Source organism: Oncorhynchus keta, chromosome 19 (genome assembly GCF_023373465.1).
Source record: "Oncorhynchus keta strain PuntledgeMale-10-30-2019 chromosome 19, Oket_V2, whole genome shotgun sequence".
NCBI lineage: Eukaryota > Metazoa > Chordata > Actinopteri > Salmoniformes > Salmonidae > Oncorhynchus > Oncorhynchus keta.
The window spans coordinates 25,058,003-25,077,177 of NC_068439.1; the positions used below are offsets into that span (position 1 = coordinate 25,058,003).

Sequence of the window (19,175 nt, forward strand, 5' to 3'; positions counted from 1 at the left end):
TGAAAAAGGGACGTTTCTATTTTTGCTGAGTTTACTTTCAAAACAGCTACTCCAGCATTTTTCTAACTGTAACTCGCACATATGCTCATACTTGACTTTTGACTATTTTTATTCACAAATGTAATAGAGCCCCACCGTGTTGGTGTCATAATACCCATAAAACCTAGCGGTCAAACAGGGATATTCCCCGTAGGTGATTTTAGAAAATAAGGGCTATGTATTGTGCAGGCTTACCCTGGTGTGATGTTTTGGATAACCATGTAAATATCTCTCACACAAGGTGACTTTTATCAATTTATTCGGCTCTATTTACCCTCATATTAGAAAATGCTCATCAGCCTCAAAGTAGACCTCATGCAATAGACATTCTTGAAATAGACATTCTCTACCCGCCATTCCTAAATCTACCCGCATTTGCCAAACCATGAATAACAGGCTCAGACCATTATTGTTCCTCCACTGAACTTTACAGTCCGTACTATGCATTGTGGCAGGTAGTGTAATCCAGTAATCCGCCAAACCCAGACTGTTCCAGAGTCCAATGGCAGCGAGTTTTACACCACTCCAGCTGACGCTTGGCATTGCGTATGTTGATCAGGCTTGTGTGCGGCTGCTCGGCCATGGAAACCCATTTCATGAAGCCCATGACGAACAGTTATTGTGCTGATATTACTTCTAGATGCAGATTGGAACTTGGTAGTGAGTGTTGCAAACGAGGACAGATTATATTTATGCGCTACACGTTTCAGCACTCGGCGGTCCCATTCTGTGAGCTTGTGTGGCCTACCACTTCGCGGCTGAACTGTTGTTCATTTCCACTTCACAATAACAGCACTTACAGTTGGACCAGGGCAGCTCTAGCAGGGCAGAAATTTGACAAATTGACTTTTTGGAAAGGTGGCATGCTATGATGGTGCCATGGTGAAAGTCACTGAGCTATTCAGTACGGCCATTCTACTGCCAATGTTTGTCTTCGGAGATTGCATGGCTGTGTGCTTGATTTTATACACCTGTCAGCAATGGGTGTGGCTGAAATAGCCGAATCCACTAATATTAAGGGGAGTCCACATACTTTTGTATATATAGTGTATAATATTTGACTAAATCATAATCATTTCAAACCTTTACATTTAGGGACATTGCCCTTCGTAGAGTGCCATCTTTCGGATGGGAAGTTGAAACAGGTGTCCTGACTCTTTGTTATCATTCAAAATACCATGGCACTTATTGTAAGAGTACTGGTGTTCATCGCGGTGTCGTTGCTAAATTCCCATCCTGGCCACAGTCCATCATGGCCACCTAATCATCCCCCTCATTCCTAATTGGCATTCATCACTCCTCACCTCTCCACCTGATAGCTGATGTGTGGTGAGCGTTCTGGCACAAAAATGGTTGCCATGCATCATTGAGGTGGGTGCCACGCATTGTTGGTGGATGTGGTGAGTTTCCACCTACTATGTAATGCGCTTTGAGTAGTTGGTATAAAAGTGCTATATAAATCCAATAAATTATTATTGATTATTATTTGTGTACGATCATGTCTCTCTATTATGCGTGGGAATATGTGGGAACAGATTTACTAAATGAAATCACTTGGAGCTGATTTTCTGGTGTTTTTACAGTCTTTTATGTCCAACATTTGATTTTTTATGAAAGAAATATAAACAATAAAAATAATTATTTATTTATCTATCTGTCTGTCTGTTTTTTGATTGTTTGTTATTTTTCTCAGAAAACTTGTGGGGCAAAATAAAACCAGTTGGGGAACCCTGGACTATGGTCTCATGAGTTTTCTCAATTCCGCTTGTGGATAGGTCAGGTACCACCAGAGGTCCTAGTTCCCCTAGTTGGGAACTAGGCTATTATGCGTTAGTCGATTTACTTTCATTTTCATATTTGCAACTACCTAAAAAATGGTGAGTAGCCTTTTTACTTCGTCTGTTGAGAAGAAATGAAGATACACGACAAACATCAACATTTGACCACACATGATATTTTATTAATCTATCGATTTTGCCAAAACATATAAAGATAAATATATAAAAGATAAATTCGAGCATTGTGAAGGGCACGCACAGACACACCTATGCAATTTTTTTGTATTTTTATTTATTTAACGAGGCAAGTCAGTTAAGAACAAATTCTTATTTTCAATGACGGCCTAGAAACAGTGGGTTAACTGCCTGTTCAGGGGCAGAACGACAGATTTGTACCTTGCCAGCTCGGGGATTTGAACTTGCAACCTTCCGGCTACTAGTCTAACGCTCTAACCACTAGGCTACCCTATTTGGCCTTGTCTACCATCTTTGTCCTATACTCTCAAAAACGTAGTTTTTTCGGGAAGTAAATTTGGCAAAATTCAAATAAGTATTAACCTTTCTCATGACTTTTCATAATAGCAGTAGCAGTTATTGTAGTTTTAGTTTATTAAATGTTTATGACGTTATCTTTCCCATGACAGGAGACCGGACTACGAGAGAGGTGAGCCTCAACATAGTAACCATTCATTATTCTTTTGATATTTCAATAAATTAATTGATTTATTGATTGATTAATTGACTTATTTATTGAGAAAATGTATATTGTGTCATTAAATATTTTAGGGCAGAATTGTTTTTGCTGACTGAAGACAGTTTTAGGATTAATGCCTACAATATCATCTGTGAAATGGACAAACTACACGGACCTAAGGAATATGTGGATGAGGTATGCATGTACCCCTTTGAAGACAAAGGTAAAACAAGTTTCAGGTTGGATATTCGATGGATGTTCACCTGTAGTTTTCCTTACGTCCACCAACAACAGTTAGGGACCGTCAACATAGTGATAAATCACATTTTTGACATTTCAATAGCTCTTTAATCATTACTCCTAAAACTTTCAAAACTGGTTCTAGCTAACCCGATGACACAGACACACATTGCGCACACTTTCTTTTGTAGGTTTACATCTCGCACTATTTTAAATTCATTATTTACATTTTTGAATTTCAATAGCTCTTTGGTCATGTGACTTACTGACTTCAAACAAGGTTCAGAATGTACACTCAGTGGGCCTACACATTGCACAACCTTTTGCTTGTCCATTTTAATCTCACCAGATTTTACATTAATTTGCCTGCTCTGCCCCCCTGAAGGACAGTGTCACTCACACACCTATTCACTTGGGCCTTCTCCCTGGAGCCTTTCTGACCTCCAGGCAGGCCCCCATTGACCTGGTGACCTCTGACTCCTGGCCTCTAGGCCTACACTCCCTGCCCGCCTGCCTGCCCTGGGCCTGAGAGTGTATAGCTTACTCCTTGGAACTACAGACCTCCACTCCTACTCTCCCAACCCGGTCAACACCCCCCCCCTTGGTCTTAGCTTACTCCCTGGAATTACTAAAACATCTATAGTCCCGCTGTCAGGAACCACGTGCACCTGGTAACCCGTAACAGGCTCTGTGCATCTGGTAACCCGTAACAGGCTCTGTGTACCTGGTAACCCATAACAGGCTCTGTGGTTCTGGTGACCCGCCTGCTTTTTTCTGCTCACAGACTAAGTCCCCACTCCAACCTCCATGGCCTGAGTGCTGACCCCAGCCCCTGATTAACGTCCGGTGGTATCATCAGAGGCTTTTCTGTCTTACAAACTGGACATCAGTTGCCGCTACAAACCTTCAGCTGACTTTGACTGTTGTTTTTACACCCAATCGACATCAAGTGCCAGCGCAATACTTATAAGCTTGAGGACCAAATACCCCTCGCTGTATCTAGAGGCACCATCAACCAGGTGTCAGAAGAAGCAACAGAAAATAATCCTCCCCTTTCAATCTTTTCTTCATTTGCTTTCCCAGTCAGCCCAGAACCATAGGAACCACCTTTACCAGCGCTTCATCGATATTCCTCACTTTAACATGAGGGGGTCACAGTCACCCCACGGGTGATTTGAGTATGACTGTGAGAGGTCGGTACGTTCCTTTGAATTTGAATTTCAAGTTGACATGCATTGATCCATGTCCAGTGGGAACCGAGGCTTCTTCCGTCAATTTAATGGTTCCGCAGCAAATCAATGGGCGTGGATGGTACTACCCACATCAGATGTAGGCCCCCTCCCCAGACAAGCTGGAGATACCTCTCCCCACTTCGTAGGGCATGAGCCAGATCCATGCAATGCCCTATCACTGCGGGCCAATGGGTTTAGTCTCCGCCTCAAGTGTTGTGAGCGCAGAGGAGACCTCCCCACCTACGGTGCTCGTTGGTGTGGGGCCGGCGAGCACCGTAGCTGGGGAGATCCGCGAGAAGAGCCTGGCGCACGTCCAGAGTTGCCGCCACCAACTGCCGGACCCAACTCCCCACCGGTCCGCCTTCAGCCCACCGACGGACACCACCCTGACGAACCCCCGTACACAGCCCCTTGTGAGACCACACACGAGAGACCACGAGATGGGCCGCGCAACGAACTTCCAATGGTGTCGAGAGGAGGGCGACGGAGCGACTACTCCCCTTGACGCAGCTTGAGCTAAGCCCCACTTCGCACCCCAGCCCGACCCTTAGAGCCAATCCTTATCCCGAAGTAACAGATCTTTGTTTGCCAACTTCCCTTACCTACATTATTATAATATGCCAGAGGCTGTTCACCTTGGAGACCTGCTGCAGATATGGGTACGGCCCGGCGTGAGATTTACACCCTCTCCCCCGGATTTTCAAGGGCCAGGGAAAGCTCACCGAACGCCGCCGAAACCGTGACGCTTTCCATGGCTTGCGCCCCTCTCTCGGGGCGAACCTATTCCAGGGCGCCCTGTCCTTGAATGGGTTCGAAGAAAAGAGAACTCTCCCCAGGGCTCCCGCCAGCTTCTCCGGGATCGGTTGTGTTACCACACTGGATGCCTCGTGGCGCCCATCTCTGCCAGTCCGTGGACATTCTAAAAGTAGTTTGAGGTCAGTAGGTCACATTACCAAGGAGATATTGAAATTTGAAAGTTTAAAATATTAATGTAAAACCGTGTAAGATGAAAATGGACAAACTAAAGGGTGTGCAATATAGAAGGGTAGTCAGTGGACATTCTACTTGACTTGTTTAAGTCAAGTAGGTCACATGACCAAAGAGCTATTGAAATTCTAATGTAAATAAAGTTTGTACTTTGTTTATGCTCCCTAACTAATTAAACTAGGAATACAAAATGCTGCTCACATTGCCATATGTTTATTAGCTTTGGAAAGCAAATTAATGTCCAAATCGGGAAAATAAGACCTGTGCAATGTTGTGCGCAATTGTCCAACATCATGACACTTAATTGGAGTCTGTGGCTCAAGTGGTTTGAAAGCTATTGAGGTTTGAAAGCACGAATATCCGTCCAATATCCAACTTGAAACTGTCTTTACCTCGGTCCTTTGAAGGTGTCATTGTCCAAAGTTGGATAGTTTCTCTTCTTGTCCTGTATAAAAAGCACCTTAAGAAAGCCCCTTTTCTGGCAGTTTAATTGTGCCATCAAACCCATTGGTCTTCCAGAGGAGCTAATATGGATGAATAGATAGATAAAAGTGTCCAGAAATTAGGGTTATACCCTGATGAAGACAGCTTGGCTGTCGAAAAGTTGGATATTACATTTTTGCATCTGAGCTCCTAGTGTGCAGCTCTCCTTTATTTTCAGAAATTAGGGTTACACTTTTAAAGAGAAAATCATTTTTATTTGTCCTTCTCATATCAAACCTGTGTCTATAAGATGCTCCACAGCATCTTCTTCTTAGGCTGGATTCATTCTCCCAAATACACCCCTGAGATGATCCTTGGTGACCATTTATCTACGATGATGAAGATATTCCCACAACCGTTTGAGTTACACAAGGAAACTACCAAAACGGACTCCGTTCTCCTGTGTGCTGGATATGGTGAGTGTTGTGTTGCTGATGCTCTTGACTAACTCACTGGGTGCGCGCTAATAGCGTTGCAATCGGTGACATCAATAGCTCTGAGACCTTGAAGTAGTTGTTTCCCTTGCTCTGTGAAGGCCGCAGCTTTTGTGGAGCGATAGGTAACGATGCTTCGAGGGTGACTGTTTTCAATGTGTGCAGAGGGTCCCTGGTTCGGGGCCAGGTAGGGGCTAGGAGAGGGATGGAAACAATACTGTTACATGGGCAGAGACATCAGTTCAACGTCTAGTTTTGATGTATATTTTGTTGAGTTGTCAACTAACCATGAATTTAATGTGAAATCAAGAACAAATGTCCAGTAGCATGTATTCATGGAGCCAAGGGAAGCCCGGCTTCCCCCCAAAATGTACCAGTTGGTAGAGCATGGCTCTTGCAATGCCAGGGTTGTGGGTTCGATTCCCACAGGAGACCAGTAGAGCTGTTCCCAGCGCCTCTCTGTCTCTCTACGTGTAGGTCATCTATCTGATACTGTCGGGTCCAAACAAGTATGACATTGTTGCCGCCCGTCGCATTGAATGCAAGGGAAGCCAGCGAGCATTTGGTCCCCCTTGACAAAAAAAGTATAACAAATTTGCCAATCAGCATTGAGCTAAACTGAGCGAGCTCAACTGTGAATGGTCCTGGCGGGGGAAAAAAGTGTAAGGGGAAGCCAGGTTGGATTTGATGTCTCACCTATCAAATTGCTTTGAGAGCATACGTCATTAACCGAAACAACTTCAATTGTTGCATCTCTTTGTGTTGTTGTCCTCCGGTGGCTAGCTAGCTAGCTAAAATGGTCCCTTTCCTAAATTAGCCATGGATGGAGATAGGGATTTGGACTTGTGGTTTTACTTAATTCACCCTGCTGGCCAATGATTATCGGCGAGTCTGATCCAACTATTAATTTATACATTGTTGTGCTTCTCGCCTGAGAGGATGGAAGTTCAATATGTACAGTAGCTAGATGTAGAAGGCTAATGTTAACTAGCTAATGTTGCCCTTTAATGGAAGTTAGGCTAGCGAGCAAGCATTTTAGCCAGGTAGCCTAGGACAACAAAACATAAGAGCGTGTACTGTATGAATGAAAGAGAGGAGGATGGCATTGGCGTTTCTCTACAAGTAGGGTGATTTTCTACTTGCGCGCACACGCATGTGTAAAACACAAATCAGAACCATGGACAGCCACGTCATATTTAGCTTATGTTGATTGGCCTCAATTGTTTTTGGTATCTTTTTGTTGAAGTTGAAACGGTGCTGGAATAGTGGAGGCACCTCCTGTTTTCTTTGCTGGAAAACTGGCGTGGGGGCTTGACATCCCCAGTGATTTTGCCCACAGCACTGCTACTGCAAATGTCTCCATGTCATTGGATTCAAGTTAAGAGTTGGGTGAAAAAAAATATTAAATGCACTTACATTGATGATGTTTTGCAAATCCAATCAGTTTTCCACGTTGATTCGACATCATCACATTGATTTTTTGGGTTGAAATGAAGTGGAAACAACGTCGATTCAACCAGTTTCTGCCCAGTGGCAACTGCATATTATGAAGTGATGAGTGCTGAATGCTCTTGTATTATTATTCAGTATTCAACGGAAAAGGGACAAACAGCAGTGGTCATTTTTCACCATGTTAATTGAATTTTAACTAAACTATGGATGCCCTCAAGGGACATCCTGATTTGACTATGCCTGTGGTTTTAATTTGTTTAAAAAAGACTGTTAAGTCCGTAGTCTTATTATTAAACATGAACACAGGACAACAGGATTCTTATTGCAAGGGAGAACTTTATCTCAGAGAGGACCGGAGCAACACAACATGTAAGTCGCTCTGGATAAGAGCGTCTGCTAAATGACTTAAATGTAAATGTAAAAGGTTCAACAGCCATAAGCATTCTGTGGGCAACAGCGCCCTCTTATGGGCAGAATGTATACAAACATTATACATTTACTACATAACGAAGAGCAAAATGCAGCCAGTACTGTATATTGTGGAGAAACATTAGTGAACTGTGTATATTGTGGAGAAACGTTAGTGAACTATTCACAAAATGTGTGACCTGCTGTAACCTAATATATTGATCTGCTCCTATCTGTGTATTTTTTTCAAAATAATTTCATGAATAGTTCGCAAACGTTTCTGCAATATACAGGCTGACATTTCTTGTCTATTTGGATTCTATCGGCCGTTTAAGGGCCTTTTTCTCACTGACCTTAACTTGTTTTACGTCTGTTGTCATCAACTCCCAGGTGGTCTCCATGTTTGGACCAGACAATGAGTTGGAAATATGGTGGAAACTGTGGGATATCGCCAATGTCATGTCAGGGAAACACCGGTTCACCTCCTCTACCATCTGCATCTCTGAAAGTGGAGGGAGGTACTATGGAGCGTCCATGTCCTGCACGGGGAAGCAAGAAGGACAGATCATGGTTGCTGTGTCCTGTCTGAGTACCTGGCACTGCGGTGTATCCAATGCCGTGATGACATACAAGCCAGATAAGAACAAGAGAAAGAACTTTGATGGCACCATGAAACTACAAGAGTATGTAAAGTGCCAGGCTTCCAATGTGAAGAGTGGGGAGGAGATGTCTCCTTGCAGGTCCTGTGGTCATCTTTTTGGTCTGGAGAAACCAAGCAATCAGATGTGGCCCTATGGGAACTGCGCAGAGGCAGAGAGCTTGAGCAAACTGCTCTATGGAGAGGAAGAGATTGTTAAGAATGTAGTTCCATCAGTTGATTGCAAAATGCGAGAGCAAGTGGTGAACGAGGTAAAGGCTCACCTGGAAGAGATGCTCAAAGAGTCAGAATTTCAATGGGATTCTTCCTATTACATTCCACAGTAGATTGTCAGAGAAACGCATGTGCGCACACGAACACACACACTAAGTTTACAGATATACAGATGCACATTCCTACTGTGACACACAGATCCAAAACATGAAACATATAATTATAGCTTGTTGCGGAGCTAGCAACATGTGATTTGTGGCTGACAGCTAGCATTGAAACATTGCCAAAGCAGTGAACCACTCTGTGCATGTAGTATACAGTATAACTGCTAGGCTACAGCTATCGGCTCTTATCAATGACATCTGTGAGGTAGATGGTTATTTTAGTGGGGGACTTTGAGAACTTACAGTCAACAAAATGAAAGTTAGATAGTCAGGCCCCCATTGATCTTGTTATAATGTTTTAGCATAAGAATACAGCTTTAGCCTTGTAAAATGCAGGTATTTGCAGGGAATGTGCTTAAAAACGACAAAAAATTGCTCTCAGTTCCATGGCAAAATGTATAGAATGGCAGGAAATTAGCTTTAAAATAAAATGTTCTCTACACCAACCCATATGGTGGGTTGTGACTTAAAAGACACCTCCATTTGTGTTTCACAAAGCCAAACAGTTTGGAAATCCCTGGTTGGAAATCTCAGTGGAGATACTGTATTATTCATCATTTGTCTGCTGTATTTAATTGAATATTCTAGACAAAGAATTTGACATTAAACGTGTATTATTGTAGTTGATTTTAAACTTTACTTCTACTGTAAGCATTGATGCACATCTTACTCATCTGTAACAAATGACCAATACTTTAACCGTTGGGTGTGAATTCATGTCTGGGTTGACTAATATGTGAGGAATAAATATAATAAAGGAGACTATGATAAAGGAGACTGTGTGTGTGTGTGTGTGTGTGTGTGTGTGTGTGTGTGTGTGTGTGTGTGTGTGTGTGTGTGTGTGTGTGTGTGTGTGTGTGTGTGTGTGTGTGTGTGTGTGTGTGTGTGTGTGTGTGTGTGTGTGTGTGTGTTTGTTTGATCTCCTAGTGTACTTAAGTTTCAGTGACTGTGTAGTTTGCAAACGGAAGGGTTGAGAGGATTGAAATAGCAAACAGAAGGGTTGAGAGGCTTGAAATAGCAAACAGAAGGGTTGAGAGGATTGAAATAGCAAACAGAAGGGTTGAGAGGCTTGAAATAGCAAACAGAAGGGTTGAGAGGATTGAAATAGCAAACAGAAGGGTTGAGAGGATTGAAATAGCAAACAGAAGGGTTGAGAGGCTTGAAATAGCAAACAGAAGGGTTGAGAGGATTGAAATAGCAAACAGAAGGGTTGAGAGGCTTGAAATAGCAAACAGAAGGGTTGAGAGGATTGAAATAGCAAACAGAAGGGTTGAGAGGATTGAAATAGCAAACAGAAGGGTTGAGAGGTTTGAAATAGCAAACGGGAAAGTGCTAAATAGGGAAGTGCAATCAATGTATTTAACAGCAAACTTTAAACAGGAACCAAAACGCTTGTCTGATTCCAGTCAGTTCCGTCACATGGCCATTACACCAGGGGCCGGTGTCACACCAGGCAATATCCCTACTGAATTTAAGACATGTTTGGGTTTTAGTTAAATAATTAGTTCTTAAACAAATTGTCTTGACTTTCCTGGTGAAGGTTAGATATTTTATTACAACTGGAAACTAGATTTTGTTCAGTGTTTTGTTTCGTCTTGTCAGCATTTCTGTATTTTGTATTGCTGCCTGTCTGTGTTATCCTTAACACATTGCATGGACACCGTACCTTTTTTCACAAGAGGATGCTTTGAAAGCTACAGTATTTGAATGCCGTTTTAAATCAAATTGATGACTTGCACAGCTGCACGTTACTAGTGGATTCCTAACATGCAATTGGGCAGATAAGGCACTGTTCAAAAGTATAGGGAATAGGGGGGCATTTTGGATGGATGGGCCGTGATCAAAAGTAGTGAGTTATGTTAGGGGGGCATTTTGGATGGATGGGCCGTGATCAAAAGTAGTGAGTTATGTTAGGGGGGGCATTTTGGATGGATGGGCTGTGATCAAAAGTAGTGAGTTATGTTAGGGGGCATTTTGGATGGATGGGCTGTGATCAAAAGTAGTGAGTTATGTTAGGGGGGGCATTTTGGATGGATGGGCTGTGATCAAAAGTAGTGAGTTATGTTAGGGGGGGCATTTTGGATGGATGGGCCGTGATCAAAAGTAGTGAGTTATGTTAGGGGGCATTTTGGATGGATGGGCTGTGATCAAAAGTAGTGAGTTATGTTAGGGGGCATTTTGGATGGATGGGCTGTGATCAAAAGTAGTGAGTTATGTTAGGGGGCATTTTGGATGGATGGGCTGTGATCAAAAGTAGTGAGTTATGTTAGGGGGCATTTTGGATGGATGGGCCGTGATCAAAAGTAGTGAGTTATGTTAGGGGGCATTTTGGATGGATGGGCCGTGATCAAAAGTAGTGAGTTATGTTAGGGGGCATTTTGGATGGATGGGCCGTGATCAAAAGTAGTGAGTTATGTTAGGGGGCATTTTGGATGGATGGGCCGTGATCAAAAGTAGTGAGTTATGTTAGGGGGCATTTTGGATGGATGGGCTGTGATCAAAAGTAGTGAGTTATGTTAGGGGGCATTTTGGATGGATGGGCTGTGATCAAAAGTAGTGAGTTATGTTAGGGGGGGCATTTTGGATGGATGGGCCGTGATCAAAAGTAGTGAGTTATGTTAGGGGGGGCATTTTGGATGGATGGGCCGTGATCAAAAGTAGTGAGTTATGTTAGGGGGCATTTTGGATGGATGGGCCGTGATCAAAAGTAGTGAGTTATGTTAGGGGGGGCATTTTGGATGGATGGGCCGTGATCAAAAGTAGTGAGTTATGTTAGGGGGGGCATTTTGGATGGATGGGCCGTGATCAAAAGTAGTGAGTTATGTTAGGGGGGCATTTTGGATGGATGGGCCGTGATCAAAAGTAGTGAGTTATGTTAGGGGGGGCATTTTGGATGGATGGGCCGTGATCAAAAGTAGTGAGTTATGTTAGGGGGGGCATTTTGGATGGATGGGCTGTGATCAAAAGTAGTGAGTTATGTTAGGGGGGCATTTTGGATGGATGGGCCGTGATCAAAAGTAGTGAGTTATGTTAGGGGGGGCATTTTGGATGGATGGGCCGTGATCAAAAGTAGTGAGTTATGTTAGGGGGGCATTTTGGATGGATGGGCCGTGATCAAAAGTAGTGAGTTATGTTAGGGGGGGCATTTTGGATGGATGGGCTGTGATCAAAAGTAGTGAGTTATGTTAGGGGGGGCATTTTGGATGGATGGGCCGTGATCAAAAGTAGTGAGTTATGTTAGGGGGGGCATTTTGGATGGATGGGCCGTGATCAAAAGTAGTGAGTTATGTTAGGGGGCATTTTGGATGGATGGGCCGTGATCAAAAGTAGTGAGTTATGTTAGGGGGGGCATTTTGGATGGATGGGCCGTGATCAAAAGTAGTGAGTTATGTTAGGGGGGGCATTTTGGATGGATGGGCTGTGATCAAAAGTAGTGAGTTATGTTAGGGGGGGCATTTTGGATGGATGGGCCGTGATCAAAAGTAGTGAGTTATGTTAGGGGGGCATTTTGGATGGATGGGCTGTGATCAAAAGTAGTGAGTTATGTTAGGGGGGGCATTTTGGATGGATGGGCTGTGATCAAAAGTAGTGAGTTATGTTAGGGGGGGCATTTTGGATGGATGGGCCGTGATCAAAAGTAGTGAGTTATGTTAGGGGGGGCATTTTGGATGGATGGGCCGTGATCAAAAGTAGTGAGTTATGTTAGGGGGGGCATTTTGGATGGATGGGCCGTGATCAAAAGTAGTGAGTTATGTTAGGGGGGGCATTTTGGATGGATGGGCCGTGATCAAAAGTAGTGAGTTATGTTAGGGGGGGCATTTTGGATGGATGGGCCGTGATCAAAAGTAGTGAGTTATGTTAGGGGGGCATTTTGGATGGATGGGCCGTGATCAAAAGTAGTGAGTTATGTTAGGGGGGGCATTTTGGATGGATGGGCTGTGATCAAAAGTAGTGAGTTATGTTAGGGGGCATTTTGGATGGATGGGCCGTGATCAAAAGTAGTGAGTTATGTTAGGGGGGGCATTTTGGATGGATGGGCCGTGATCAAAAGTAGTGAGTTATGTTAGGGGGCATTTTGGATGGATGGGCTGTGATCAAAAGTAGTGAGTTATGTTAGGGGGCATTTTGGATGGATGGGCCGTGATCAAAAGTAGTGAGTTATGTTAGGGGGCATTTTGGATGGATGGGCCGTGATCAAAAGTAGTGAGTTATGTTAGGGGGCATTTTGGATGGATGGGCCGTGATCAAAAGTAGTGAGTTATATTAGGGGGCATTTTGGATGGATGGGCCGTGATCAAAAGTAGTGAGTTATGTTAGGGGGCATTTTGGATGGATGGGCCGTGATCAAAAGTAGTGAGTTATGTTAGGGGGCATTTTGGATGGATGGGCCGTGATCAAAAGTAGTGAGTTATGTTAGGGGGCATTTTGGATGGATGGGCTGTGATCAAAAGTAGTGAGTTATGTTAGGGGGGCATTTTGGATGGATGGGCCGTGATCAAAAGTAGTGAGTTATGTTAGGGGGCATTTTGGATGGATGGGCTGTGATCAAAAGTAGTGAGTTATGTTAGGGGGCATTTTGGATGGATGGGCCGTGATCAAAAGTAGTGAGTTATGTTAGGGGGCATTTTGGATGGATGGGCCGTGATCAAAAGTAGTGAGTTATGTTAGGGGGCATTTTGGATGGATGGGCCGTGATCAAAAGTAGTGAGTTATGTTAGGGGGCATTTTGGATGGATGGGCCGTGATCAAAAGTAGTGAGTTATGTTAGGGGGCATTTTGGATGGATGGGCTGTGATCAAAAGTAGTGAGTTATGTTAGGGGGCATTTTGGATGGATGGGCCGTGATCAAAAGTAGTGAGTTATGTTAGGGGGCATTTTGGATGGATGGGCTGTGATCAAAAGTAGTGAGTTATGTTAGGGGGCATTTTGGATGGATGGGCCGTGATCAAAAGTAGTGAGTTATGTTAGGGGGGGCATTTTGGATGGATGGGCTGTGATCAAAAGTAGTGAGTTATGTTAGGGGGGGCATTTTGGATGGATGGGCCGTGATCAAAAGTAGTGAGTTATGTTAGGGGGGCATTTTGGATGGATGGGCCGTGATCAAAAGTAGTGAGTTATGTTAGGGGGCATTTTGGATGGATGGGCCGTGATCAAAAGTAGTGAGTTATGTTAGGGGGCATTTTGGATGGATGGGCCGTGATCAAAAGTAGTGAGTTATGTTAGGGGGCATTTTGGATGGATGGGCTGTGATCAAAAGTAGTGAGTTATGTTAGGGGGCATTTTGGATGGATGGGCCGTGATCAAAAGTAGTGAGTTATGTTAGGGGGCATTTTGGATGGATGGGCTGTGATCAAAAGTAGTGAGTTATGTTAGGGGGCATTTTGGATGGATGGGCTGTGATCAAAAGTAGTGAGTTATGTTAGGGGGCATTTTGGATGGATGGGCCGTGATCAAAAGTAGTGAGTTATGTTAGGGGGCATTTTGGATGGATGGGCCGTGATCAAAAGTAGTGAGTTATGTTAGGGGGCATTTTGGATGGATGGGCCGTGATCAAAAGTAGTGAGTTATGTTAGGGGGCATTTTGGATGGATGGGCCGTGATCAAAAGTAGTGAGTTATGTTAGGGGGGGCATTTTGGATGGATGGGCCGTGATCAAAAGTAGTGAGTTATGTTAGGGGGGGCATTTTGGATGGATGGGCCGTGATCAAAAGTAGTGAGTTATGTTAGGGGGGGCATTTTGGATGGATGGGCTGTGATCAAAAGTAGTGAGTTATGTTAGGGGGGGCATTTTGGATGGATGGGCTGTGATCAAAAGTAGTGAGTTATGTTAGGGGGGGCATTTTGGATGGATGGGCCGTGATCAAAAGTAGTGAGTTATGTTAGGGGGGGCATTTTGGATGGATGGGCCGTGATCAAAAGTAGTGAGTTATGTTAGGGGGGGCATTTTGGATGGATGGGCCGTGATCAAAAGTAGTGAGTTATGTTAGGGGGGGCATTTTGGATGGATGGGCCGTGATCAAAAGTAGTGAGTTATGTTAGGGGGGGCATTTTGGATGGATGGGCTGTGATCAAAAGTAGTGAGTTATGTTAGGGGGGGCATTTTGGCTCTGGTCAAAAGTAGTGAGTTATATTAGGGGGGCATTTTGGCTCTGGTCAAAAGTAGTGAGTTATGTTAGGGGGGCATTTTGGCTCTGGTCAAAAGTAGTGAGTTATATTAGGGGGCATTTTGGCTCTGGTCAAAAGTAGTGAGTTATGTTAGGGGGGCATTTTGGCTCTGGTCAAAAGTAGTGAGTTATATTAGGGGGGCATTTTGGCTCTGGTCAAACGTAGTGCGTTATATTAGGGGGTATTTTGGCTCTGGTCAAAAGTAGTGAGTTATGTTAGGGGGGCATTTTGGCTCGGGTCAAAAGTAGTGAGTTATATTAGGGGGGCATTTTGGATGGATGGGCCGTGATCAAAAGTAGTGAGTTATGTTAGGGGGGGCATTTTGGATGGATGGGCCGTGATCAAAAGTAGTGAGTTATATTAGGGGGGCATTTTGGCTCTGGTCAAACGTAGTGCGTTATATTAGGGGGGGTATTTTGGCTCTGGTCAAAAGTAGTGAGTTATGTTAGGGGGGCATTTTGGCTCGGGTCAAAAGTAGTGAGTTATATTAGGGGGGCATTTTGGCTCGGGTCAAAAGTAGTGAGTTATATTAGGGGGGCATTTTGGCTCTGGTCAAAAGTAGTGAGTTATATTAGGGGGGCATTTTGGCTCTGGTCAAAAGTAGTTCACAATAAGCCTTAAACGACTAGACTCTAGGCACTATTATCATGGTCAAGATCCCTCTAGCACAGTCACTGTAACCTGCCACGATGGTAAATTGTGTATTTCAGACACATGAACAGGTCCCAGCACTGAAACCCACACACACAGACAAACACACAGAAATACAAATCAACAACAGTTATTAATATGAATCATGGAGCTGGCAACACTAAGGTTGCAGGTTCAATTCCCACATTGGCTACATTTACTGCGTAAACAGTATGTGGTAAGAGTAAGTGGCTTTTAGGATAGAGGCCCCTGCTGAAGTGGCTGAACCACAGAGAGCAGTGTGAGACAGATTAAACCAGTCTTGGTGTGCGTGCGTGTGTATGGGTGTGTGTGTTAGCATCAGAGTCACTCTGTCATCCCATGGGATAAACGGTGCTCCTGAACCGCCCAGATTACTCCACCTCTCTCTGACAGGCTATAAATAGTGACACACCTCAACACACAGCCAGACACAGAGAGAATGGATACATTGCACCTTCTCAGTGATCACTAGAGCCACCAGATTATTACAGGATGCTATATTGATTACCAGATCATCCATCATAGCAATGTCACCTTTTATTCTAATTTCCAATGAACAGAGAATATATCAGTCCATTATTTGTATAAATATACCTGAACAGGAGATACAATGTGATTGATTCAGATGTCTTCCTGACATTCAGCTCTCAGAGAGAAAGGAGCAAGAGTGGACAGATACCTCTGTGAAAAGACAAACCACAATGCACTGCTGACATCGCACTGCACTTTACTTTTAAAGGTCATTTCAATGACGTTGGCGGAGATTGCATTTGGGGTAAATGCAGTGGATGTCGGCTAAAACATGAATTAAGTTAAGTGCAGTGGATGTCGGCTCAAACATGAATTAAGTCAAGTGCAGTGGATGTCGGCTCAAACATGAATTAAGTCAAGTGCAGTGGATGTCGGCTCAAACATGAATTAAGTCAAGTGCAGTGGATGTCGGCTCAAACATGAATTAAGTCAAGTGCAGTGGATGTCGGCTCAAACATGAATTAAGTCAAGTGCAGTGGATGTTGGCTGTTTTGTTTGAATCCCTGCCCATGGGTTTCAGTGGTGCAGATGGGTTTTGTTTGAATCCCTGCCCATGGGTTTCAGTGGTGCAGATGGGTTTTGTTTGAATCCCTGCCCATGGGTTTCAGTGGTGCAGATGGGTTTTGTCTGAATCCCTGCCCATGGGTTTCAGTGGTGGAGATGGGTTTTGTCTGAATCCCTGCCCATGGGTTTCAGTGGTGCAGATGGGTTTTGTTTGAATCCCTGCCCATGGGTTTCAGTGGTGCAGATGGGTTTTGTCTGAATCCCTGCCCATGGGTTTCAGTGGTGGAGATGGGTTTTGTTTGAATCCCTGCCCATGGGTTTCAGTGGTGGAGATGGGTTTTGTCTGAATCCCTGCCCATGGGTTTCAGTGGTGCAGATGGATTTTGTTTGAATCCCTGCCCATGGGTTTCAGTGGTGCAGATGGGTTTAGTTTCAATCCCTACCCATGGGTTTCAGTGGTGCAGACGGGTTTTGTTTGAATCCCTGCCCATTGGTTTCAGTGGTGCAGACAGGTTTTGTTTGAATCCCTGCCCATTGGTTTCAGTGGTGCAGATGGGTTTTGTTTGAATCCCTGCCCATGGGTTTCAGTGGTGCAGACGGGTTTTGTTTGAATCCCTGTCCATGGGTTTCAGTGGTGCAGACAGGTTTTGTTTGAATCCCTGCCCATGGGTTTCAGTGGTGCAGACGGGTTTTGTTTGAATCCCTGCCCATGGGTTTCAGTGGTGCAGACAGGTTTTGTTTGAATCCCTGCCCATGGGTTTCAGTGGTGCAGATGGGTTTTGTTTGAATCCCTGCCCATGGGTTTCAGTGGTGCAGATGGGTTTTGTTTGAATCCCTGCCCATGGGTTTCAGTGGTGCAGATGGGTTTTGTCTGAATCCCTGCCCATGGGTTTCAGTGGTGGAGATGGGTTTTGTTTGAATCCCTGCCCATGGGTTTCAGTGGTGCAGATGGGTTTTGTTTGAATCCCTGCCCATGGGTTTCAGTGGTGCAGATGGATTTTGTTTGAATCCCTGCCCATGGGTTTCAGTGGTGCAGATGGATTTTGTTTGAATCCCTGCCCATGGGTTTCAGTGGTGCAGATGGGTTTAGTTTGAATCCCTACCCATGGGTTTCAGTGGTGCAGACGGGTTTTGTTTGAATCCCTGCCCATTGGTTTCAGTGGTGCAGATGGGTTTTGTTTGAATCCCTGCCCATGGGTTTCAGTGGTGCAGACGGGTTTTGTTTGAATCCCTGTCCATGGGTTTCAGTGGTGCAGACAGGTTTTGTTTGAATCCCTGCCCATGGGTTTCAGTGGTGCAGACGGGTTTTGTTTGAATCCCTGCCCATGGGTTTCAGTGGTGCAGACAGGTTTTGTTTGAATCCCTGCCCATGGGTTTCAGTGGTGCAGATGGGTTTTGTTTGAATCCCTGCCCATGGGTTTCAGTGGTGCAGATGGGTTTTGTTTGAATCCCTGCCCATGGGTTTCAGTGGTGCAGATGGGTTTTGTTTGAATCCCTGCCCATGGGTTTCAGTGGTGCAGATGGGTTTTGTTTGAATCCCTGCCCATGGGTTTCAGTGGTGCAGATGGGTTTTGTTTGAATCCCTGCCCATGGGTTTCAGTGGTGCAGATGGGTTTTGTTTGAATCCCTGCCCATGGGTTTCAGTGGTGCAGATGGGTTTTGTCTGAATCCCTGCCCATGGGTTTCAGTGGTGCAGATGGGTTTTGTTTGAATCCCTGCCCATGGGTTTCAGTGGTGCAGATGGGTTTTGTTTGAATCCCTGCCCATGGGTTTCAGTGGTGCAGATGGGTTTTGTTTGCTAGTGAGAAAACATTTTAAAAACATGTTATAAAAAAGTGTAACAAGGAGATACTACCTGAACATATCCAATTGGAACACAAAATAGGAGCATTTCTGCTAGTGTTTGCCACGCTGGCACCACACTGGCAGAAATGCTGGGCCAACCCTGAAATGTTTTCATTTTTTATTTGATAAATCCTATGAGAGAGACACACCTAGCTGGTTCTGTTTCAGTGTCTAGTCCCTAGCCCTTGACAATTTCTTATGCCCTTTTCTGTCGCAGACATAGATCAGAAGAACTGGATAGGTACGTGTAAGCAATATGTTCTCACCATTGAGTGTAAGGAAGGCTGAATGGCCGGGATTCAATCAAAGGCCTGCACTTTACTTTTAAAGGTAATTCACCTTGTGCCAACATCCACAGCATTTACCGTGAATGCGATCTCTGTGAACGTTTGGATATTGCCTTTAAAAGGTGCATTGCTGACTTTGACAACATCTAAAGTCCTTAGATTGTTTCAACATTCTCTGAGCCAGTCAGCTTATACATACTAGAACTCAATGCATGCCAAAAGTTTGATAGCTTAATTTAATACTGTATATGTTCTGGTATATTATTATTTGTATATATAAAAGGTCACTTTGTGATGAAAATAAGAAAAATATACAATTGAGTCAATATACACAATAAATCAAATAATGAAAAAAGGACCAAATGAATCTTCATTTGAGAGTGATGAGC

General features: G+C 44.1%; 1 protein-coding gene and 1 long non-coding RNA gene across 3 annotated transcripts; both read left to right on the top strand.

Annotated features, from left to right (window-relative positions):
- Window positions 1-1,812: 1,812 nt before the first annotated feature.
- LOC118397999 (uncharacterized) lies at window positions 1,813-9,557 on the top strand. The gene is made up of 5 exons (XM_052470080.1): window positions 1,813-1,916; window positions 2,462-2,481; window positions 2,604-2,706; window positions 5,704-5,869; window positions 8,138-9,557. Exons 1-5 carry the CDS (start codon window positions 1,914-1,916, stop codon window positions 8,164-8,166), a joined length of 321 nt encoding a protein of 106 aa, XP_052326040.1. The 5' UTR covers window positions 1,813-1,913; the 3' UTR covers window positions 8,167-9,557.
- A 5,838-nt stretch (window positions 9,558-15,395) lies between these two features.
- Window positions 15,396-18,036, top strand: LOC127909319 (uncharacterized). Of its 2 annotated transcripts, none has more exons than XR_008070764.1 (3): window positions 15,396-16,770; window positions 17,299-17,518; window positions 17,915-18,036. It is a non-coding gene; the product is annotated as an uncharacterized LOC127909319 (long non-coding RNA). The 2 variants fall into 2 exon arrangements; XR_008070765.1 differs by lacking the exon at window positions 15,396-16,770 and adding an exon at window positions 16,813-16,902.
- Window positions 18,037-19,175: the final 1,139 nt, after the last annotated feature.

Excerpts from the sequence above, each read along its gene's own strand:
- LOC118397999 (XM_052470080.1), top strand. Across the intron at positions 2,707-5,703 it reads CTAAGGAATATGTGGATGAG|ATGCTCCACAGCATCTTCTT; the intron begins GTATGCATGTAC and ends TGTGTCTATAAG. Across the intron at positions 5,870-8,137 it reads TCTCCTGTGTGCTGGATATG|GTGGTCTCCATGTTTGGACC; the intron begins GTGAGTGTTGTG and ends ATCAACTCCCAG.